This window comes from Lactuca sativa, chromosome 8 (genome assembly GCF_002870075.4).
Source record: "Lactuca sativa cultivar Salinas chromosome 8, Lsat_Salinas_v11, whole genome shotgun sequence".
NCBI classification, from domain to species: Eukaryota; Viridiplantae; Streptophyta; class Magnoliopsida; order Asterales; family Asteraceae; genus Lactuca; species Lactuca sativa.
The window spans coordinates 259,067,791-259,093,950 of record NC_056630.2 but is presented as its reverse complement, the minus strand read 5'-3'; the positions used below and the strand labels follow the sequence as shown (position 1 = coordinate 259,093,950).

Sequence of the window (26,160 nt, the reverse complement as noted above, 5' to 3'; positions counted from 1 at the left end):
AGAATTCAATCACTCTTTAAGAATTCAATCCAATGGAAAATATTCTCTGACGACACCCTTTGTATATCTTTTCTCCATGTTTTCATAACCAAAATACCTATGAAACTATTTGCTTCTCTGACAATAATTCTTATTGTTCTTCAACTTTTACAAGAGAAAAATCATTGAACAAAACCTATGCAGAATCTTTCTATCTTCCAATACCAAACAAAGAAATCGCCATGGACATCTTCTCTACAGAGAACTTAAGCTCCAGTCCAACTGCAGCTACTCCTCGAATCTCGTTCTCACATAATATCGATAACTCCTTCATTGAAAGCTACCCATATCAATCCAACTCCAGTCCAGATTTCGACTTTTGCTTTACCAGTGTTTCCATCCAAAATGAAGCTTCTTCTGCTGATGAACTTTTTAGCAATGGCTTAATCCGTCGGTATAACAGTGAAGATAATATCTTGCTCGACAAGAATTCTTCTGCTTTGAAACATGTTACTTCCGCCACAACTAATCAGTTATGGATGGACGAAAAGCCGAAAGAAGTTCTTTTTGTAGAAGGGTGTGAAGGAAACCACTCGAAATCCTTTTGGAGGATCAAGAGAAGTAGCAGTCTTCATTGTGAGAGCACGAAACCGAAGAGTTCATTTTGGTCATCACTGCCACTTCTATCTCGAAGTAACTCAACTGGATCTATGATGAAAGTCGACCGTCAGAACAAGCAGAATACCTCCCAAAAGCAAAGCAATAAGAACTCGTCAATGGCAGTTGTGAGTAATAATAATGGTTATTCGTCAATGAAGCCGCCATTGAAGAGGAACTATGGACGAGGATATGACTATGGGATTCGAGTCAGTCCAGTGCTTAATATGCCACCTCCTTTCATTTCCAAAAGTGTTGCGAATCTCTTGGGATTAGGTTCTTTGTTTCGTCATGGCAGTGATCACAAGACCAAGAAATGATTATAATGGTAAATCCCCTTTCCATAACTACAAATAAACCCAGTAAGTATGCTTGTTTAAGCATTAATGAAGTAAGATCACATATTCATTTACAAGTATATATTAACCTCTCTTCCTTTTTGAAGAGATTATGATTTATCTCATATTAGTTTTATTACTAGTTAGTCTGCAGGCATATAAATGATCTTGGACCGGTTTATCATATGATCCAAACGAACCTATTTTTATGTAATAAAAATTACCGAAGTAAAACCATATAACCTTAATATATTACCATTTATGGCATAAAACCTAAACCAAACGTGACAGTAGAGTACTTTATAGGATTTTAATTTGTTAAACATTACGTAAAATATGTTGAATCTTGACCGATTTAAATAACATTTAAATTGTTCCATTATGAGGTTATGAAACAGCCTATACGTTGTATTATTTTTTTTGAATGTTGACAGTTATTTGGGTTTATAAATTATATAAACAAGTTTAAACTTATGTAAACTTTCAAATTTAAATAAGTAAAACATTAATTAGTTCTTTTAATAAGTCATGGTCGATGTTGGGTCGGTTGAAACTTAGATAGTTTAAATTGTTTAATTAAATGCGTAAACTAGAACCAACCCATAGAAGCTATAGCTCTCGCCGAATGTACACCGCCCCACCAGCTCGGTATGCGAGTTCAGCCGTCCCACTCGACATTATTATGACACCTTTTCTCTCGTCTACACAGAATGGACGAACACAAACAAACAAAGTAGTAACGGTCTAACGGAGTTTGATGCTTTGCTCGATATTTTGAAATGCATATTGGCAAAATAATTGAAAATATACAATCATGGTATACCAAACTCTTAAAATTATAAAGTATTTTACTAATCTATTATCAAAATCATTTTCAATACATGTCGTATTTTCTGGCACTATTTTAAAATTATTAATAATAAAGTATCGAATGTGATATGACATTATTAAACAACACTATTTTTTTTTATCAAATGATGATATTTACAAGATAGCTAAAAAATTTGGTGGTTTATGTTTTTTTTTCAACGGCAATTAAGTATATTAGCACAAAAGAATGACTTGAATGAGGAGTTCAAGTCAAATACAAAAAAAAAAAGTTCGATAAAGATGACATAACGTAAAGACCAATCAATATTACAAAATTTAGACATATTCTTAATTCAATTGAAATGTTAATTCTAACATTATCGATCAAAAGCATAATTGATTGCCTTTTAGTGTCTTAATCCTCTTTTTTTTTTTTTTTTGACAATCAATCCTTCTTTAATATCATATTTAATAAAATTTAGTTATCATCATATTAATAAAACTTCCTTACATATGTATATTCTAATTAAATAAATTTGTATTAAAATATATCAATTTTAATGTCTAAATTAAGTGAGTATATATTATTTTTTCTAAACATGTTGAAAGTATAACTTTTGTTATTTAATAGAATGTTGTTTTAAACAAAAATATATTCTAATTGGGAATTTATGGACTTATCATTTCCTTCCGTTAAAATTGTATATTAAGTTGTTAAAAAAAATATAAAATATATGAGTATAATAAGTGTGAGGATATTACTAAAAGTATAATAATAAAAACAAATTAACATAGTCACAGTATTTTGTTTTTTTATGTAAAAGGTAGTGGATTGCATCGAAGATGAATTATTGTTTATATGGTTTTTATACCAAAATAGTGCAATATATATAATCGAGATGCCCTACCTATAACCAATGTGCACATTTATAAGCGTGAAAATGTGTAAAATGAACATATAATTTTGGTGCCACACTTTTGAGTTTTGAATGTATAAAAAGTGTTTGTAATTAAAGTGTGGAGAATAGACGATTTGTCATATTTAAAAACGTAAAGACTTGAAAGCTACTTGTCATTTGTCACACGTAATTTCTCCATGAAACAATTTCTATATAGTTTAGAAATTCTGAATTTGACTATAAAAAAGTTAAAATACAAAAATAATCTAAAAGGAAGGGTTAAGTTTTTAAACCATGTACCAAATTATGTATATGGACAGAGACATGATTTTAAAATAATAATGTTTTTGATCGTAATGAAATATTAAAATAATAAAAAGCTTACAGCTTAGTAAGATGTAAATCAAATATTAGTTTTTCATGTTTTTTAGGTTATCCACAAATATATAATAATTTGGGTCAATATGTTAGAATAACCAAGTTTCAATATATCCTTTGCGACATGGTGCATACAAAAAAATATTGGGCTGAACTCTATGTTTGGGGTAGCCCACGTTTATTTGAGTCTGTTTGGAATAAGGCTCATGCCATAAGATAAATATGACTTGGTAATCAATATTACCTGGTCATATCCGTCTTCCTCGTATTGAATGCAGAATTAGGAAAGTAGCAGTTTGTTTTGATTTTCTCCTGTATTTCCGTTCTTTTCTTTTTATCCTTTGGTGTAATGGCTATATAAGCCTCTTAGCTCTTGAATAAAAGCATTGGAGTTTGTGAGTCTATTCAACCTTGTTATCAATTATCTGCAACAAGTGGTATCACAGCACAATTCCATTCTCGAGAGTTCCTAAGAGCATTCAGGAGATCGCTGCTATGGGGGAAGAAACATGACAATTTCATGGTCCCAGTGTACCAAAATTTGATGGAGATTATGATCATTGGAGCATGGTGATGGAAAATCTTCTCAGATCAAAGGAATATTGGCGAGTGGTGGATAAGGGGTACCAAGTAATCGGGCCAGGGGAGCAGGCAACAGCGACACAACAGAAAAACTATGAAGAAAGCAAGCTTAAAGACCTAAAAGCCTACAATTATTTGTTTCAATCAATAGACAAATCGATTTTAAAGACGATCCAACAGAAGCAGAAGTCCAAGCAGATATGGGATGCTATGAAACTTAAATACCAAGAAATGTTAGAGTAAAACGAGCTCAATTGCAGCGACCCCGTAGAGATTTTGAGATACTAGAGATGAAAACTGGAGAAACTGTTATGAATTATTTTGGACGTGTCATGGTCATCTCAAATGATATGTGTAATGTAGGTGAAGATATCAGTGATGTGAAAATTGTAGAAAAAGTACTAAGAACCATGCCTGAAAGCTTCAACTTTGTGGTCTGTACCATAGAAGAATCAAGGGATCTTGATACTATGACAGTGGATGAACTTCAAAGCACACTACTGATTCATGAGCAAAAAATCAGAAGAAAGGTGAACGATGAACAAGTCCTAAAAGTTGAATGTGATCGAAGTATTGGACGTGGAAGAGGCCAAGGCAGTGGAAACTCCAACAGAGGAAGAGGGCATGGCCGAGAAAGAGCACAAGGCGAGAACAAGCCACAATTGATAAGTCTCAGATTGAATGTTATAAATGCCATCAGTTGGGACACTTTAAATATGAATGTCCAAATGATGACCGATAAGTAAACTATATAGAATTTGAAGACAATGAAGAAATTTTATTAATGGATTCTGTTGATATTGAAGAATACAAAAAAGAAACCAAAATGTTGATGGCAACAGTAGAAGAAGAGAAGCACGATAAGGAGGCATTTTGGTTTCGGGACTCAGCTTGCTCTAATCACATGACAGGTGTTAAGGAATGGTTCATTCATATTGATGAGACGTATCAACACAAGGTTAGATTGGGAAATGACCCCAAGCTGGAAGTTAAAGGAAGACGTGACATTCGCATCATTGTGAATGACATGTCACAAGTAATCGCCAATGTGTACTATGTACCATTACTCACATCAAACATCATGAGTGTTGGTCAGCTTCAAGAAAAATCTTTGACTTTTTTCATTCAAGGCATTGTTTGTATGGTGTTCCACCCACAAAAAGGTTTGATAATATCATCCAACATGACAAAGAACAGGATGTTCCCTGTGCATGTTTCATTCCAACCTCAACAACTGCAATGTCTACAAGTTAGAGATGATTCAAAGACCCAACTTTGGCATAATAGGTTTGGACATGTCAACCACAAAGCCATTAGGACCATGCTATACAAGCGAATGGTGGTAGGACTACCCTCGGTTGCTGAAAAACATGTTGTATGTGAGACATGTGCATTAGGAAAACAACAAAGAGAGGCAATACCCAAGAAGAGTAACTGGCATGCAACAGAGAAACTACAATTGATACACACAGACTTGTGTGGGCCCATTACTTCTGCCTCAAACAGTGGAAAAAGGTACATACTTGTGTTTATCGATGATTACACTCGGAAGTCATGGGTCTATTTCTTGTCACAGAAAGATGAATGTAATGATGTAAATTTCGAAAACAAATTTTCGTTTTTAAAACATACTGTTGATTCATAAAATATCATAGTAATCCATTGTGTCACGTGATCTCACAACAAACAAATCCCAAGATCTCAAATACATAAATCCGCTCAGTGTGTACGTATCATGCTGGCACCTTCCCACGATCCTCGCTAGTACCCGAAACACATAACACAACAATTGTAAGCATAAATGCTTAGTGAGTTCCCCAAAATACCACATACAACACATACGCCACTCGAGGCTACAGTAAGACCCTTCGGTCGATGTGTCTCAGCGGGACCCTCCAGTCCTATAGCTCGTTGGACCCTCTGGTCCGGTCACAGCTCGTTAGACCCATCGGCCCGGTCCGTATCGTTGAACCCTTCGGTCTGGTCTATATCGTTGGACCCTCCGGTCCGGTCTATACAATCACATAGCATACATATATCACATTGCACATAATCTCATACATAAACATAGCACACAAGACCCTCCAGTCTACACATAGATACCACTCTAGGTAATGTATAGTGAGAAGACTCACCTCAAATGAAGTCGGATAAACTCTCGTGCTCAACGTCCCGACCTAGCTTCCTCCTATCATTCCAATAACATCCCTGATCAATACTCTCTCATAGACTCGTCTCTAAAGATTGGGTAGAAGGCCATTCTACCCCTCACCAAACTCTCTTGAATCAGTCTTGGCCAGAACCCTAAGGTCAAAGAAAGTCAACGGTCAAACTTTGACCCGACTCGTCGAGTGCACATGGGTGACTCGGCGAGTCCAAGCGGGTCCTCTATGTCCTTCTAGCCTCTCTTAGCTCGTCGAGACATCCTTTCACTCGACGGGTTCCACCTGTCACGAATCGCGGGGCAACCCCGACTCGACGCGTCAAGTCAACTTATGAACTCGGCGAGTTGCCTCCATGATCATACTCAAATGACCTTCTGAGGTCAGATCTGTTTCTCTAATCCATAGATTTGACTTTCCCAAGCATAATAATCACGTAAAGGTCGAATCTTGGTACACATGCAACACCCCCAAAGCTTCTTTTGGTGAAATAACTACTAAAAGGGCAACCTAAGTTCATTTCCTCCATGAAACCACATAAAGCAGGTTGGCTAAGACTCTTTGGACCTCAAAAGGTCCGGATCCAGAGTCTATCACTCAATGGGACAACATATGCATCAAATCAAGCCAATAAAGGGTATAGAAAACCCTAAAATTCAAGGATCTCATACTAAATAGAAAAGGGGATCGATTTTCTACCTCAAAGTTGCAGATCCAAGATGGAAACCCACAGATAGCAATCCGCTTGACCTCCTCTTGCTGGAAACACTTTCTCCTTGGCTAAACCACACCAAAAATGATCAAAATAGTTCAATCTCTCTCACAACTCGCTCATGCTCTCTAGGGTTTCTCTCTCAGGACTGGTAGCCGTAAATGGAGGCCATAAAGGCCTTTAAATAGGGCACAGACCCCAAGAATTAGGGTTTCATTCCACAGCGCGGACTCGTCAAGTCCACCCTTACCGACTCGTCGAGTCCATTCATTTATCCAGTCAGCAATCGCGGTCCTACTCGACGAGTCTACGACTCAACTCGTCGAATCCCTCTCTTTTACTCAAAAGTAAATGATCAAACATAATACCTGGAAATCCGGATGTTATAATTCTCCTACACTAGAATCAGACTTCGCCCCCGAAGTCTTGATCCGCAAACAACTCTGGATGCTGCTCCTGCATTTCCAACTCCGGCTCCCAAGTTGGCTCGGACCCTCTCTGATGTTGCCACTGGACCTAAACCAGGGACACCTCCTTGTTCCTCAGAACCTTGATCTTCCGATCCCAGATCGCGATTGGCCTCTCAGCATAATTTAGGCTCGCATCCACCTGAATATCCTCCAGCAGAACCACTGCCGACTCGTCGGCTATACACTTCCTCAACTGAGACACGTGGAAGGTATCATGAATCTGGCTCAACTCCGCAGGTAGCTCCAACCGATATGCTACCCTTCCCACCCTCGCGGTCACCCTAAACGGCCCAATATACCAGGGCCCCAGCTTGCCGTTCTTCCTAAAACGAATCACTCCTTTCCAAGGAGACACTTTCAGGAGTATGAAGTCTCCGGCCTGAAACTCAAGCTCGGATCGTCGCCTATCCGCATAACTCTTCTGGCGACTCTGAGCTGTTAACAACCTCTGCCTGACCTGTTGAATCTGCTCTATCATCTGAAGCACTATCTCAGTGCTGCCCATCACTCACTGCCCTACCTCTCCATAATAGATGGGAGTCCAACACTGTCACACCCCGAAACCGAAGGCGGAAACGTTCCGGGGCGGAGGACGTCATGAAGTATCGCAACCAATGTACATAGTAAGCATAGTAAACACAAAACTTTACATTACATTTGTTTGAAATCAAAGTGTTACAAGTGTTATACATATAAGTATCATATGAACAAAAGCTAAGACGGGTCTTCTATACGCTCCGACTTCCAAAAGATCGCGGGGTACCTGTCTAATGTGGACCTGAGAATACAAGCAGTTTGAAAATCAGCATAAAGCTGGTGAGTTCATAAGAGGTTTGTTTTATGAAAATGTACAAGTTTCCTTTGGTTTTCAGAAAAAGTTTGTTATCCAAGAAAATCCCATATTTTCTTATATGTAAAGTTTAGTTATCCGTTCGTTATACGATCCGGTTATGTACAGTTTGTTATCCCAGGAAAAACCCTTATTTTCCTTAAAAGTTTATAGTTGGTGATCGGTTCAGAAAGTAATATACAAGTGTCTACTATACTTTATGTGTTCGTGTGATGTTTCCTGAAAACCTGTTTATCCTTGAAAAGTACATTAGTTTTAACACGTATATAAAACTAATAAATAAGTATAAAAGTATTCATAATCTAAATTGTGAGTTCCATAACCATACTATAGACTGGATAAGGCTCGAAACAGGGGCTAGTATCTTTTTATGACTTTTGTCACTCTTGAACCTTTTGGTTCGACTGTAGCTAGCAACCAGGTGCGGGGGTGTCAATCCCGTATAGATCTATACACTCAAGTCACGTTCTCCCTCCAAGAGATTCTAGTTATAGGGATAGTCCTACACTCTCGTAACTAGGGGGAGTCTTACAAGGACGTGTCTCCAATCTTAAGATTAATGAATTAAAAGATAATAAAATAGGAAATTCTGTTTATTTAGTCCTTCACTCTCGTAACTAGGGGGAGTGTTATCAAGGACTTGTCTAAAGTTCTAAGTTTAATGTTACTATTCCACCACTCTCGTAACTAGGGGGAGTGGTAAAGTTCTAAGTTTAATGTTATTAGTCCTTCACTCTCATATCTACGGGGAGTGTTATCAAGGACGTCTTAATGTCTAAGGTTCATACTTTTAACAGTAATGATGTGGAAATACATTTGTGAAATATAAAATATAACATTTTAAAACGAGTTTCACAAATAACATGACAGTTTACTCTGCAAGTTGAACGATTGGTTAATACAATTTTCCGTGTTAAAAGCATACGAAGTATGAATTAGATCAAATGAAATCATAAGTTTGAGTACAAGATTTCCTTGTACTTTTTCTTGTATTCCCCCCTGAAAACATTGAAAACATGGAAAAACGTAGGGGTATGAACTCACCGGTCGAGAAGCGTGTCGATTTGGGTGCTAAATGTCAGTTCGAGGCTTGAACACGTGTGAGGTTCCTATGTAATATGAAAAGATACACATTTGTATCTAGTTAGGCTTTGTACTACTAATTAGTTGAGTATATACATTTCTTGTCGCGAAAACACTTCATTATAAGTGTTTGGAGTGACCCGGGTGACATCTATGGACGTATATGGCTTGGATATGGAGTTTACTCTTCAAGAGTAAACTCATAAGAGAGTTTACGTCCCTAATCACCCACTCCCCATGAGTTTACAGCCGTAAACTCATGGTGGGGTGTTCTAGGGTGCTAAATGGCCTTATAACATTTGAGGGTTAATGTTAGGCTTGGTTTTAAGGCATTGGAATGGGTTTTGAACATCATAGGGAACATTTGAGGAGTTTACGGCAGTAAACTAGGAGTTTACAGCCATAAACTCTTATGTGCCCATTCAAAGTATGATTTGGTGTTCCTAGGTCAATCACAAGAGTTTCTAGTCCAATATACAAGTCAGAGGATGAAGTTAAGGCACCATTTGCGTAAGTTATAGGAGTTTACGGCCCAGGAACCCATCCTTGGGGGGTTTACGGCCGTAAGCTCCTATGGGGGTGGTTTTCATCAAGTTTAAGGTCCCTAACTCGTTTGTGGTTGCTTCTAGACTTTATTCCAAGGCTTATGAGGTGTTTAAGTGGCATTTTAACACCTTAAAATGAGTTTACTACCCAAGAAATGGTGTTGACGGTCCAAGCATGTGCTTGGGCCGTAAACTCCTGTTTACTCCCTAAATGTTAAGGTTTAGGTGTTCTAAGTCCAGTATGGTAAGCCCCTAAGTCATATCTAAGCTCTAAAGGTGGTTTGGAAGGGTTTTAAGGCTCAAAAACCCCATTTGCATGTGTTCACGGCCTAAGGCTGTTCCAGGGCCGTAAACACATGTTTATGGTCCTATTCCATGATTTGAATACGAAATTGAAGGCTAAAGATGTTATACTATTATGAGTTAGGGTAGTTACCTTGATGATTTGGAGCTTTAATTTGATGATTTTGGACCGAGAGCTTGGATTGGAGGAGAGAGAGTAGAGAGAGAGTGGAAAAGGCTTCAAATGAGGCTCATTCCACTTTATATATGGTTAAAGTTTGAGACACGGTGGAATTCTACCCGATACTGATGTTAAGCGAGGCTTTTGGTCGCACCCGATTAAGTTGTTGTAACCTGACGTGGTCTAAACTAAAAATTTTCAAATTTCTAAATTGGGGCGCTTTCATGAGTTTCTAATGTCTTTGGATACCAATTAAGTCATAATGGAAGTCTAAAAAATAATGATTTAATTTTAAAAAAAAAACTTAGACGAAAACAATTCGAAAAGATGAATTTTATGGACGGGAACGGGTTACGGCGATGCAGCAAACTTCGGGTTGTCACAGACACCTCCTCCCATACAACAACACGAAGGGAGGCATACCAATGCTTGAATGGTGACTGTTGTTATAGGAAAACTCAGGCAACGGCAAATACGTATCCCAACTCCCTCCGAAGTCCAACACACATGCCTGAAGCATGTCCTCGAGCGTTTGAATCGTCCGCTCACTCTGTTCGTTCGTCTGAGGGTGGTAAGCAGTACTGAAATGCAGCCACGTGCCCAACTCCTCTTGGAACTTCTTCCAGAACCTGGAAGTGAAACGTACATCCCGATCTGATACAATCGAGATCGACACTCCATGTCGCGATACCACCTCCCTCACATACAACCCTGCCAGCCTCTCAACAGAAGAGCTCTCACTGATAGCAAGAAAGTGACCGCTCTTCGTCAGTTGGTCGACGATCACCCAAATTGTGTCGACACCCCTCGCGGTCCTCGGCAACTTGGTGATGAAATCCATAGAAATCTGTTCGCATTTCCATTGGGGAACCTCAAGTGGCTGCAACATGCCATGCAGATGCTAGTGCTTGGCCTTAACCCTGCGATAGGTTAAGCACCTCTCAACAAACCATGCTACATCCCTCTTCATACAGGGCCACCAATAATCTTTCTTCAGATCCAAATACATCTTCGTGGCCCCAGGATGGATCGAAAATCTCGATTTATGCGCCTCCTCCATCAAAGTGGTGCGCGCCCCGCCTGCATACGGTACCCGAATCCGACCCTGAAAGGTCATAAGCCTGCGGCTATCGACAATGAACTCCAATACCTGCCCAATCGCCCGCTCTCTCTTACGATTCTCCGGTCTCACGGCCTCTTCCTGGGCCTCCCGAATGGTGTCCAACACCGGAGTCATCACTGTCAACCACATACAAATGTCTCGAATCGGGGCGCTCTCCTATCTACGGCTTAGGTCATCAGCTACAACATCAGCCTTGCCCGGGTGGTACGGGATCTCACAATCGTAATCCTTTACCACGTCCAACCATCTCCTGTGGTGCATATTCAGATTGGGCTGATCCATCAAATACTTCAAGCTCTTGTGGTCCGTGTAGATGGTACACCGAACCCCATACAAATAGTGACGTCAGATCTTAAGGGCGAATGCCACAGCCCCCAACTCCAGATCGTGGGTGGGATACCTCATTTCATGAGGCTTCAGCTGCCTCGATGCATACGCTATCACATGCCCCCTCTGCATAAGTACTGCATCCAACCCCGATATCGATGCGTCACAATACACCACAAAATCCTCCATCCCTTCCGGGAGGGTTAACACCGGGGCTTCACATAATCTCCGGCGAAGTGTCTCAAACGAGGTCTGCTGCTCCGGACCCCATGAATAAGCAACACCCTTCTGGGTCAACCTGGTGAGAGGCACGACGATCTTGGAGAAATCCCTGATAAATATCTGATAATAGCCGGCCAACCCTAGAAAACTCCTGATCTCGGTGGGTGATCTCGGCACCTCCCACCTCATAACCGCCTCAATCTTGGCCGGATCGACCAAATCCCATTCTGGTTGACGAGATATCCCAAGAACTGGACCTCCCGTAACCAGAATTTGCACTTGGAGAATTTGGCATAAAGCCTCTCCGACCTCAATACCCCGAGAATTTGGCATAAAGCCTCAGATGCTCCTCGTGCTACTCTCTAGATCTCAAATACACCAAAATATCATCAATGAACACGATCACCAAATGATCCAACATCGGCCTACACACCCTGTTCATGAGATCCATGAACGCTGCCGGTGCATTGGTGAGCCCGAAAGGCATCAGCACGAACTCGTAATGCCCATAACGAGTCCTAAACGCCATCTTCTGGATATCCTCATCACGCACTCTCATCTGATGATATCCAGACCTCAGATCAATCTTGGAGAACCAAGACGCTCCCTACAACTGATCGAACAAATCGTCGATCCTCGGCAATGGATAACGGTTTTGATTGTCAACTTGTTCAACTCCCGGTAATCAATGCACATCCGGTGTGAACCATCCTTTTTCTTGACAAAAAGGATCGGCGCTCCCCAAGGGGAACTACTCGGTCTAATAAACCCCTTCCCCAGCAGCTCCTGAAGCTGCGAGGATAACTCTTGCATCTCTGGCAGCACAAGGCGATAAGGCGCCTTGGCGATAGGCGCTGTACCCGGAACCAAATCAATGCGGAACTCTACCTGCCTCTCGGGAGGCACACCTAACAACTCCTCGGGAAAAACATCTGGGAACTCTCGCAATATCGGAACATCATCAATCGAACTTGGCCTCCCAACGGCCACTTGTGTATCCATCACATAGGCTACAAACCTGCTGCAGCCCTGTTGTAAACTCTGTCTCGCCCTGGCAGCTGAACAGAATGCCGACTCACACCGGGTACCCTCGCTGTACACCGTAAGTACTGCCCCACTAGGGTCTTGTATCGTCACCAACTTTCGCTCGCAATCTATAACAGCCCCAAATCGGCTCAACCAATCCATACCCACTATGACACACACGTCCCCATTGCAATCGGGACTTGATCTATCGGGAACTCAATGCCGAAGATCTAAAGTACACTACCTCAAATCATATCCATAGCATACACCGCTCGCCCGTTAGCTATAGAAACTCGTAGAGGTCGACTCAACGCCTCTCGTCGAATACTGATGTGCTGACTAAATGCTAAGGACACAAATGACCGACTAGCACCCGAGTCAAATAACACCAAATCAGGTACAGAATTTACAAGAAAAGTACCCACGCATATCATAATATAAGCACAATATCTCAAACATCAAATAATTACATGAAAGAATACATACCAACCACGACATCGGGCGCTGCGCGGACCTCCTCCGTTTTCAACTGGAAGGCTCTCCTGCGAGCCTTCGGTGCCTTGGCCTTCACTGGCCGGGTCTCGGTAGCTCTAGCAGCAGGTGGCTCTCCTGCGAGCCTTCGGTGCCTACGCTGATCCCTGATGTAGCTGAGGGAACTCGACCTTCCGATGGCTGGTCTTTTGCAATGAAAGCAAACCGAGAATCCTTTGGGGCAATAACTCGTGTAATTCCCCTCCTTCCCACACTTGTAACACACCCCAGCTCTGCACACCCCCTCGTGACTCTTGTCGCGCTTCCCGCAAGTGCGGCCCTTCTGACCCCCACATCTTGAATCTGCGGGCTTTGCCCGCTTGGCTGCCGGCTGAGACTGTGCCGGCCGCCAATCCCTTCCCTGAGACTTCGCCTCCTCCCTGGCCTGAGTCTCTGGCTCGATCTCCCACTTTCGAGCATTTTCCTGAAGTTCGGAATATGTCTGGTATGTCGAGTTCGCCACGAACTCCTCGATCTCCCACTTTCGAGCATTTTCCTGAAGTTCGGAATATGTCTGGTATGTCGAGTTCGCCACGAACTCGCGAATATCTCTCCTCAGAATGCTCAGATATCAGCTCATGCGTGTCTACTCGGTAGACACCTGCTCAGGGAAAAACATCACCCTCTCATGAAACCTCCAGGTAATCACAGTAACAGAATCAACACCCTGCTTGAGGGTCAAAAACTTAAAGACCCTCACTTTCTTATTTATGAAAGACCCAAACTTTCATACTTGACAATATAGTTACTCCAAAACATGCTACTTGCATATTCATAAAAACAATATTTTACATTGATAAAGAGGTTACAAACTACAGGATACAAACCGACTATTTTAAAGTGTTATATATTACATAACTTCCCATGATTCTATAGTTTTATACATATGGGAGTGCAAAATACAATAGTTTCAAACTATTCACATGCTTATATCGATACAATAGTTTCAAACTATTCAAAAATCTTCTACCAGTATATAACTATATTGGATGCTTATCTCCTGCAATTTGTTAAACATTGAGAGGGTAAGCAGTGACGCTTGGTGAGTTCAATAATAGATACAATATAACGTTATGTCATATATATACTTCAATATGGCAAAGGCAAAGAGGAACAAGGAACAACAAGGGCATATGTGAATCATGTGACAAACTTTCCGTATCAATCATTGATTTGATTCAAAGATATACAATCAATGAGACATAACAATTTCCATACTTAATATACATCAATAAAGCTTTGGCACAAATGGCACAGAAGACATATAACTTCGGATTAACATTTTGGTAGATTTCAGGCTTATAGCTCTGTCTAACCTTCTGCCAATATCATAGAATAGAGATCATTCTCTTACGGAGACATGTTCTACATGGCCAAAGGCTACATACCAATACCAACGTGAATCTAAGTCCTTTCACTGATCACATGGTCAAAGGTATTTCTTTGCTATTAAAAATAGCAAATAAAAATAACATGGGAAAATAACCTGGAATAATAACACTGAAAAGCACGTAGCACATATAACACATAACATACAATTGTTCCTATATATTAAACTCACCGTGAAATAACCGGGGGTTAAAATAGTAATTTGGGCAGCACTTCGGCTCTAAATATCACTTTCTTCGTTGAAAACCGGGAGTTTTCTTGATAACCGGGCTCTGCGAAGGTAGAGCTTCAAAACCGAAAAGATAAATTTTTCAGGCTTCTCGGGAGTCTCGGGGCGTGTTTTGGGCTTTGGAATTAGTACCGGGGCTTCGGGGGAAGTCGGAATGTAAGAAAATATGGAACAAGGGTGAAAATGCCAAATTTCAAACATCTAATCGGGAGGTCTCGCACCCCTTATATAGGTGCGAGCCTCGGATCCGAAGCGAGGGGGTGAGGGCAGGTGGTTGCGAGGCTCGGACCAGGTGGTAGCAGGGCGAGGCTCGGATGGACAGGTGCTCACTTCGCATTAGTCGGATGACGCGGTTCGGAACAGCAGGCTCGCAGACGGTAGCTTCGGATTGGACCCAACTTCGGTCCAATGGGCTGGCTCCACGTAGGTGCGAGGGCCATCCGAGGGGTGTCTCATGCGAAGGTGTCCGAAGCTTAGTGGACCTCGGACTTGGTCCAATCAGAAGGTGATACAGCAAACGTCGGTCCTATCAGAAGGTGACACGTGGAGGCTATATGCAAGGGATGACGTGGCAACACTATTAATGCGAAATTTCTCAAAAAATGTGCCAAATCTTGTAAAATCCATAACTTTCTCATACGGAATCAGTTTCTGACGTTCTTTATATTCACACGTAGGTAAAATTATGCTCTACAAATTTCGTTTAGACTTTGTCGGCTAATTTTGAATTTATTTTTTATAGTATTATTTTTAACAGACCGGGACAGGAAAATCCGTTAAAAATTCATAACTTCTTCATCCGACATCCGTTTTCGTCAGACTTTTTACCGTTGTACTACTGATGACGAGACCTTCAATTCTCGTTTAGGTTGTGTCGGCTTAAAATCACTCGATCAAAATTCGAGTTTTTAGTTGTCTACTGCTAAGCTGAAACTTCGAAAAATCATAACTTCCTCATACGAAGTCAGATTTTGGCGTTCTTTTTATCTAACGTCCCGGTTTAACGAATACTAAAACTTTCATTTAGATCACTAAGTCTAAAAAGTAGTTTATCAAAAACTTACTTTTTACGTCATTCGGCGCTGTGCCGGTTTTGTCGCGGATCTTCGATTGGTCATAACTTCTTCGTTATAACTCGGATTTCGATGAGGTTTTCGCCTAAATGTTTCTAACGAGATTATTTACAAATTTCAATAATAAAATTTTACTTATTCTAAATTTTATATTTTCATTAAATTTCACTATTTGACACTTGATTGGAATCTCTTAAGAGTTCCAATACTTTCTGAATGATTCTAAGCATAGTTTTACTTCATTTCTAGTAAAAACCATCTGTTAGAACTCAACATTGAAATTCACATAATATTTCATAATATTATTTACTTAAAACATGATTTCATAACATGTATGTTACAAATACCTCCTGCTTTTGAGGATTTCGTCCCCGAAATTACGCTTATATAGATACGTTTACATGATTACGCTTACATAGATACGCCTACATGATTACGCTTACATAGATAAGCTTACATGAATACGCTTACATGAGTACGTTTACATAGATACGCTTACATGAATAAGGATACAATATAAGATAATAGAACAGACATAACTAGATGCTATAGCATGGAACGATTTCAGGATCTAACTATACCAATGAATCACTAACGTATTGTGATAGTTATATTGGGTATACATGATCATAGTAATGTGGATGTTCGCGGCTTGCAATCATGCAGGGGTCACGTGTGGGTCCCAAAATCTCTTGACAGGGGAGCGTCTAGCCTGGGATCTAGCCATCACATTATGCCTTAACCCTCAATTAAGGAAAAATAGTACAAAAGTAGTCACTTATTACAAATACTACAGTACTTACGACAATTACAAAAGGATATAAAACTCCTGTCAATATATTATTAATACCTTTACTATGTGTCATATTCACATAATCGATGAGGTAGGTTAGATAATAATAATAATAGTCGTACAGTCGGGTCTTGGTAGAAGGCTACTTTCAAAACAGTTGGGTCTTGGTAGAAGGCTACTTTCAAAGCAGTCGGGTCTTGGTAGAAGACTACTTTCAAAACAGTTAGGTCTTAGTAGAAGATTTCTTTTATACTAATAGGAATCATAGGGATTTCTAGGGTTTTTCAAACGTTTTCAACTACTTACAAACATTTTCATACTTATACAAACTTTCTTTCAAAACAAATTTCAAATCTTTCATTACAAGTTATACAAATCAAAGACACATTAATACTTATGAATTCACTAGCCTTTTGGCTGATACTCGCTTTCAAAATAACTTGTATTCTCAGGTCACCAATAGACAGGTACGACGACCAGGTTTTGTGAAGACGGACCAGTCCAAACTTGTCTTTTATTTTGATTATTCATTATGTTGTTGTATACTATGAAAGAACACACTTGTATTTAATATTATACTATTAATGCAATGGATGATGTTGTTGCTTGTTTACTACTTTGCATTGTTGTGATACTTTACATGACGTCCTCCGCCCCAGAACGTTTCTGCCGTTCTCGGTTTTGGGGTGTGACAGATTGGTATCAGAGCGTTGTTTATTGTGAATTAAGTATATCAATCCATAAAAGATATACTAACTATAAATACAATGGGATTAAAAAAATACTCTGACCAAGAGTTTATACTTTTAAATAATAAAATATTTCACAAAGTATACGTGCCTGCATTCATACTAAAATCCGTGTCACAATGACAAGAACAAAAGTATTACGATTGTTGAATATCACAGGTAAGCTCGGGGATGTATGGTCAGTCTTGGGAGTGGCATATCCTGATCAACTATGCTGGTCCGAGGAGGATTAGCACATTCCCAAGAATGGTTGTGATGTGTCAACAAGTCTAAAAAACTTACCAACACTACCACAATGAGAACATTATAACAGAACCTAAGTATAAGATACTATGGGAGTATTTTGTGTTAGTATAATTACTTACTTGAGAACTTAAAAGGATCTTCATTACTAAGATGATAGTTTCTAAGTGGATACACTAAGGCTATATGTAACTAGGATGTTATAGACTCAGAATCTGTGAAATTTTTGCTTTACCCCTATTCCTTGTGAATTTGGAGTTAAGGTCACTTATTCGAAGTCCTATCCTGTTTTGATTACATATAAATGGTATACACTTTACAAATAGTGATGTAACTAATGAAGATTTTCTAATAATTATCTAGATAGTTCATATAATAATTATTTCCTTACCCCAATTCTCGCATAGATAACATGGCTGGACTCCATCCCCACGGCAACCCGTACCTTCCGAACGAAGTCATTGCTAGATGGTTTGGAGAAGAACCAGAGAATGATCATCCTATCCCTTTGAATGATCACCACGCTGAAGACCTTGCGGATGATGATAACTCCGAACCCGAAGTTGAGAACCTACCCCCGGTAGCTCCCATTCCAAATCCTAACCCTCGTCCGACTTTTCATGGCCCGACGCCTCCTTGGGTAGAATGTGTGGAAACATGAAGCGAAGATCAAGATCAACCTATGCTGTTTAATGGAGACCGAAGCTTCTACAACGTAAACGAAGGGAGCTCAGCAGACAGAGTTCTACCTATCCTGATCCGTAGAGTCGCCCGAAACGAAATTCAGGGCAGGACAACTCTACGACGTATCGCAGAAGTTGATACCAATGGAGGAATGCATATCCTTCGCACCAATCGCCTTGAGCATGCTCGTGAGAGATATGAGAGAGACCATGAAACCCTGCTGCAAGCATTAGCTGAAACTCGAGCCGAAGTCATAGAGCTTCGAGTATGCCAGAGAGTGTACGAAAGATACCTGCTCAATATGGAACGACAACTGGCTGAACTGAGAGTTCACTAGAGGGATGACCGTCGCCAGTAGGAGATGCTTTACTTTCCTTCTTTATTTTAAAGAACCGTGTTCCTGTTTATGTCCTATGAGATATTTTCTATGTAACTAACTGGTACTATAAGTACTTTTAGTTAGGCGTTATGCGGCCAAAACTTTTCTACTCCGGATATGATGTAAGACCTTCTACAAGGTCAATTTTTCCCAAACTTGTTACATCTTAAACATCAATGATTTTGGTAGTCGGCTAACTTTTGTGCCACTCTTTGTTCAAATACTTTCATCATACTTTCATAGGAGTCTATCTGAATCCCACTCTAGTCAAGTTATTGGACTAGAGTAACTTAGCTCAGGAATCATTCCTAATCCTCTTCCAAGGGTTGGATCATGTTATTCACCAACCAATAATGTAACGCCTGTGTTTCGGGCTTGCCATTTGTAGCAATGTAATAGTCTAGGTTAACCTCTGTAACCCGTTTTGAAATAATAAGATTGTATTATTTGAGTATTGTGTGTTTTGTGCTTAATTGCTTAATTATGTGGTTTGATTAATTAAGAATAAAAATAAGCGTCAAAATTTAAGTGTAAAATAAACTTAATATATTTGGTTAATGTTGTAGTAGTTGAAACGAGGTTTCCGAATATATATAGAACGCCCAAATCTGACTTCGTATGAGGAAGTTATGATTTATCGAAGTTCCGGCTTAGCGATATACAGCCTGTTTTACTCGATTTGAGATCGAGCGGTTGTTAGCCGAAGCAATCTAAATGAGAATCGAAGATCTCATTGTTGGTATTGAAACGATAAAAAGTTAGGCGAGAACGGACGTCAAACGAAGAAGTTATGAATTTATAACGAAAGTTTCTGTCCCGGCCTATTAAAAATAATTAATAAAAATAAAGTCAAAATTAGCCGACGGAGTCTAAACGAAAGTCGTAGAGCATGGTCTCACCTTCGCGTGGATATAAAGAACGTCGAAAACGGAGTTCGTATGAAGAAGTTATGAATTTCCGAAGTTTATTAATCATTTTATATTTATTTTTAAATCAAAATTGGAGGCATTATCCGAAGCCGAGTCACCCGTCTGATCCATGGTACGCCCCGCGTACGTGAGTACGCTATCGCGTACTCAGCTTAGTGTCGACACTTCGGATGACGCATGCAGTGACGATTTCGGACGCGTACGCGCTGCGTACGCCTGTACGCCCCGCGTACTCCGAGGCTCCAGCCTCTATATAAAGGATCCGAAGACAGCCTTCTTTGTTGTTCATTTTCTTCTCTTCTCTCTAGTCTTTTGCATCGTTTTTCGTGCCGAAGCTATCCCGAAGCCCCGGTATTATACTCTAGCCCCGAGGCAAGTCCCGAGATCCCGAAGATCCCGAAAAGTGCGGTTCCCGAGTCGAAGCTCTGCCCGCGAGAAGTTCGATTTTCGAGAAGATCTTCCAGATCTGCTGTGGATTACTACTTCTATAAGCCGTAGTGTTGTCCGATCATCTTCTGATCAAGTGAGTGTGTAGTTATTTCTTCTAATACAATAATACGAAGTATTTTATATAAAAATACGTGCTATGTATATATATTTGGTTGTGTTATGTGTGAATGAGTATTCACTCTCTTCTATCTTATAGATCTGCTTATTTCTTTATGAGATATGTGTTATGTGTGTGTGTGCCTCATCTGTTATGTGATATATGTGTTGATTAAAGCATGCTATACAGGTTTTCTTTAAACTATGTATACAAATGTATATTTTTATCTACTAATATGTTGGGTAGAACATGGGTAGACAGTTGGTGTGTAATAAACAGATGAGAGGCCTCGTTGTTGTTTGATTGAGTCATCTAGCGGAGTTTAGATGACGACCACTGGCTATTCTAGACAGTCTTGTGGAAACATTAGCAGGTTCGCCACCTGTAGGTGTTAATGAACTTGGGTGTTCATTCGCTGTACTCCATCCCCCTCATGGTTGCCTTATTTGACTTATATTGCTGAGGTACCCCCGAAGCATGTGTTGTCGCCCCGATGAAATATTCTTAGACTAGGTCCCTTATGTTAGTTGTTTTAGGGACATTAAAGTGAGAATAACAGGAATGGGTAATTGGGTTATTGTTGGTTGGTGAAAATTAAATATGATATTTATTGTGGGTTGAAAACCCTATATGCTCACCAGGCTCCCAAGCCTGACCCACTCAGTTTTAAATTGTATTACAGGTAGTGGCGGAAGGGCATGAGATGGATGAACCATCAAGTTGTTTTGTTTACAAGTCTGCATATGTTTATATTTGTTATATGACTTGTAATGTATTCGTTTATGCTTATTGGTCTGTATCGGAACATGACACCCCGAGTTTTGATTATAATGAAAATACATTTCTTTTATGAAATGCTTCGGTAAACAATGTTTTATCATGTTTTGTTTTTGGGAACAAATTCCGCAACTCTTTCAAATCAAAAGGATTTACTCTGAAAATATTTAAAAGCATAAATGAAAATCGGTCTTTTCTGGCCGAGATTTTGGGGATGTCACAGTTGGTATCAGAGCATTAGTTTAAGCGAACTAGGAATTTGTTGGATTTCTAGACTTAAACTTAGAATGCTAAGTGAAGTTTTGAGATGCGTGTCTGTTAAGTTTTAGACACGAGCACTAGTTTATTTTAGGAAAGTTGCCTAAAATGCTTTATGTGCTAAATGTTATATGTTGCCATATATGATATTATTTGTTCGGATCTATGGTCTGTTGCCGACCGGATCTAGAAACCTTATGTGTGTAGGATTCTAAGCGTACGTCTACGATATTAGAACTAGCATGTAAACGTTTCGGAGTGATAAGGATGATTTGAATATCTATCATGATTGAGGATCTAATTTCACCTTATTCGGTGTAGATCAAAATGGTGAGAACAAGAAGTGGAGTTGGAAATGCTGACGAAAACAGGAATCAACCACCAGTGATTGAGCCAATACCTGTCGTAGCAGCAGCACCTGAGCCAATAACCATGGCTGGTGTGCAATTGATGATTCAGACGATGTTGGATCGTCAGATGGATGAAACTAGACGGTTGCTTCAACAAAATCGTGAAGAACTGTCGATTCGTGTGGAAGAGCCTGAACTGAATGAAGGGCACTCGGAAGGTGGAAACTTCAGTGGGTCTGTTGGTCCAGCCAACCCACCGATAGTTAGGCAAGATAACCATGATGGAAGGAATGATGGAATGGGATGCAAGTACAAGGACTTTTTGACTTGCAAACCATCGACCTTCAATGGAAAGGAGGATCCGATTGGGGTTATGGATTGGATCTCCGAAATGGAGTTAGCCTTTATGACATGTGGCTGTAGAGGCAAGTTGCAGACTATCTATGCCGTGCGACAATTCCGAGGTGGAGCCGTTCGTTGGTGGAACACTCTAGGGAAGACCTTAAGCCCTAACGAGCCACTGCAATTGTCATGGGCAGAGTTCTTGGTGCAGTTCAAGCGCAAGTTCTGCTCGGCTCAAAATCTGTTGGAGTTGGAGAACAAGTTTTTGACATTGACGAAGGGTAGCATGTCAGTGGATGAGTACACCAATAACTTCACCGATAAGATGGAGTTTGCCTTGCGTATCGTCCCAGACGAGTTGACAAAGGTGGATCGGTATGCGAAGGGACTTCCATGGGAGTACGAGGTGCCAGTACGTCAGGCACTTACTCTAGAGGCAGCTATCTGGGCTGCCAAGTCTGTGGAGAACATGATCAAGGGGAGAACCACCGACAAGGTTGAGGTTGGTGAGAAAAGGAAGTTTGAAGGAACATCTGGTTCCAGTAAGAAGAGTAAATTTTCGAAATTTGATTCGAAAAAGTTTGGAGGAAAAGGAGGCGAAGCGAAGTGGTGTGATAAGTGTAGGAAAAAGCACTTTGGGAAATGTAGCGAGGATGTAACCTGCTACAAGTGTGGAAAGGTTGGACATTTTGCCAATGAATGTCCGAACAACAAAAGGATGTGTTTTGGGTGTAATGAAGAGGGGCATATTTTGAAAGACTGTCCGAAGAAGAAGGAGGCAGCTAGGCCCAACATTCCACCAAAGCCGAAGACAAGAGCCTTCCAGATGACACTTGAGGCTGCGAAAGATGAAGCTGATGTCGCTTCAGGTACCTTTCTCGTAAACGAATTACCTGCTCATATATTGTTTGATTCTGGAGCCAACTACTCCTTTATTTCGCATGAGTTTGGTAGAAAGCTAGCTTTGCCTGTTGATAGACTAGATAATGCTTTATTAGTCGAAGTAGCTAGTGGCAAGTTTGTACCTGTTAGCCATCGTATGAAAAACGTCTTGATCGACCTTAATGGGAATAAGTTTCTCGAGGAATTATTGCCTATCGAACTAAATGGTTTCGACATCGTCTTGGGAATGGATTGGCTTAGCGCCAATGATGCCGAAATTTTGTGCAAGAAAAAGATAGTTAAAGTAAACCCGTCTGGAAAAGATTCGTTTATGGTGTATGGGGACAAACGCAGAGTGAATTCTGGAATCATTTCTCTAATGAAAGCCAGAAAGTGTTTGACCAAGGGATGTACATCATATTTAGCATTCGTGATTGATGCTAAGAAGGAAAAGAAGGTGATGCAGAGCATTCCAGTGGTGTGTGATTATCCGGAAGTATTTCCCGAGGATCTTCCTGGATTACCACCTGATAGACAAGTGGAGTTCAGAATAGACTTGTTACCAGGAACCACGCCAATAGCAAAAGCACCTTATCGATTAGCACCGACGGAGATGAAGGAGTTAATGATGCAACTTCAGGAGTTGTTGGACAAAGGTTTCATTAGACCTAGTTCATCGCCCTGGGGAGCTCCGGTGTTATTTGTAAAGAAGAAAGATGGAAGTATGAGAATGTGCATCGATTACAGAGAGCTGAACAAGGCAACAATAAAGAATAGATATCCGTTGCCTAGGATTGATGACCTGTTTGATCAATTGGAAGGTTCGAGCTATTTCTCGAAGATCGATCTTAGGTCAGGATATCATCAGCTGAAAGTAAGAGAGCAAGATATCGAGAAGACTGCATTCAGAACTAGATATGGACACTACGAGTTCTTGGTTATGTCGTTTGGACTAACCAATGCTCCAGCAACGTTCATGGATTTGATGAATAGGGTTTGTAATCCTTTCCTTGATAAATCCGTGATAGTGTTCATAGACGACATTCTGGTCTACTCGAAAAGCCAGGAGGAGCATGGCAGACACTTGCGAGAAGTGTTAGAAGTTTTGAAGAAGGAGAAGCTTTATGCGAAGTTCTCCAAATGTGATTTTTGGATTCGTGAGGTCCAATTCTTGGGTCACGTGGTCAACCAAGAAGGGATAATGGTTGATCCAGCGAAGATTGAAGCTGTGACGAAGTGGGAACAACCGAAAAGTCCCACGGAGATTCGAAGCTTTTTAGGATTAGCCGGATATTACCGAAGGTTTATCCAAGGCTTTTCTTCGATTGCTACTCCATTAACAGCTTTGACCCACAAAGGAGCTACTTATGCTTGGAGTGAGAAGCATAAAGAAGCATTCGAGAAGTTAAAGAAGAAGCTATGCGAGGCACCGATACTTTCTCTACCCGATGGAGTCGAAGACTTCGCTGTTTATAGCGATGCGTCTGGTGTTGGATTGGGTTGTGTTTTGACCCAAAGAGAAAAGGTGATAGCATATGCGTCTCGACAGTTGAAAGAGCATGAAAAGAATTACCCGACTCATGATTTGGAGTTGGCAGCGGTAGTTTTCGCTCTGAAAATATGGAGGCATTACCTCTATGGCACGAAGTGCAAACTTTTCACTGATCATAAGAGTCTCCAATACCTCTTTAATCAGAAAGAATTGAATATGAGGCAACGACGCTGGCTAGAATTACTTAAAGACTACGGCTGCGAGATACTTTACCACCCCGGTAAAGCTAATGTTGTTGCTGATGCTCTCAGTCGGAAAGTCAATCTTGAAAGGAAGAGGCCAAGAGCGTTGAAAATTGAAGTTGTCTCGACTATTGTGGAAAGTATAAGGAAAGCTCAAGAGGAAGCTTCTGAGAAAAATGACCGAAAGGAGGAACGTTTGGGTAAAACGTTGGTGTTTGCTACTAACGGTCATGGACTGAAGGTATTCCAAGATCGTATTTGGGTACCTAAGTCAGGAGGAATTAGGGATCTTCTGATGGAAGAAGCTCACAAGACCATGTACTCGATTCATCCGGGTAGCACTAAAATGTATAGGGACCTGAAACCCTACTACTGGTGGCCGACGATGAAGCTTGATGTTGCAAAGTATGTGGCCGAGTGTGTGACTTGTGCGAGAGTCAAGACACAACATCAGAAACCTTACGGGAGTTTAGAACCATTGCCTGTGCCTATGGGTAAGTGGGAAGACATTGCTATGGATTTTGTCACTAAACTGCCCAGAACAAAGAATGGTCACGACATGGTTTGGGTGGTCGTTGATCGATTCACTAAGAGTGCACATTTCATAGCGGCCAGGGAGAAATGGTCTATGGAAAAGCTTGCGAATTCTTACGTGAAGGAAATTGTGAGGCTTCACGGTGTTCCGTTAACGATTGTATCGGATCGTGATAGCCGTTTCACCTCAAGGTTTTGGAAAAGTCTACAAGAGGAAATGGGTACCAAGTTATGTTTAAGCACAGCTTACCATCCGCAGACTGATGGTCAGAGTGAAAGAACAATACAAACACTTGAAGATATGCTGAGAGCATGTACCTTGGAATTCCTAGGTAATTGGGATGAACATTTACCGTTGGTAGAATTTTCCTATAATAATAGTTTTCACTCGAGCATTAAGATGGCACCTTATCAAGCTTTGTATGGACAGAAGTGTCGTACGCCGTCTTGTTGGCTTGAGGCTGGGGAAAAGCAGTTTATGGGACCGGAGATGGTTCATCAAACTGCTAAAAAGTTGAAAATAATTAGGGAAAGAATGTTAGCAGCTCAAGATCGTCAAAAGAGCTATGCTGACAAGAAGCGAAGACCGATGACTTTTGAGGTTGGAGATTCGGTTTTGCTTAAAGTCTCGCCGTGGAAGGGACTTATAAGATTTGGTAAAAGGGGAAAGTTGAGTCCAAGGTTTATTGGACCGTTTAGAGTCCTTCAGAGGATTGGGAATCAAGCTTACAAGCTCGAATTACCCGAAGAACTGAATGGAATTCACAACACCTTTCATGTGTGTTATTTGAGGAAGTTCACGGGAGAAGTTCCCGATATAATTCCAATTTCTGAATTGAGAATTGATGAGAACAAAAGGTTGATTGAAGAACCAGAGGCAATTGTTGACCGAAAGACTAAGAAGTTGCGACGCAAAATGGTTGGGTTAGTGCTTGTCCGATGGAAACACACGAATGGGCCGAATCTCACCTGGGAGACGGAGAGTGACATGTTGAGTCGCTATCCGCATTTGTTTGTTGATGTGTGATTCCGGGGACGGAATCATTCTAAGGTGGAGAGAATTGTAACGCCTGTGTTTCGGGCTTGCCATTTGTAGCAATGTAATAGTCTA

General features: G+C 40.6%; 2 protein-coding genes across 3 annotated transcripts; both read left to right on the top strand.

The window, feature by feature from the left end:
- On the top strand, positions 1-20,872 carry LOC111903583 (uncharacterized). Of its 2 annotated transcripts, none has more exons than XM_052766068.1 (2): positions 1-964; positions 20,855-20,872. In XM_052766068.1, the coding sequence occupies exon 1, from the start codon at positions 222-224 to the stop codon at positions 954-956; it is 735 nt and encodes a 244-aa protein (XP_052622028.1). In that variant the 5' UTR covers positions 1-221; the 3' UTR covers positions 957-964; positions 20,855-20,872. The 2 variants fall into 2 exon arrangements, with proteins under 2 accessions (XP_052622028.1, XP_023755118.1); XM_023899350.3 differs by lacking the exon at positions 20,855-20,872 and adding an exon at positions 17,094-17,257.
- LOC111903610 (uncharacterized) lies at positions 3,934-4,389 on the top strand. The gene has a single exon (XM_023899378.1). It carries the CDS (start codon positions 3,934-3,936, stop codon positions 4,387-4,389), a length of 456 nt encoding a protein of 151 aa, XP_023755146.1.
- Positions 20,873-26,160: the final 5,288 nt, after the last annotated feature.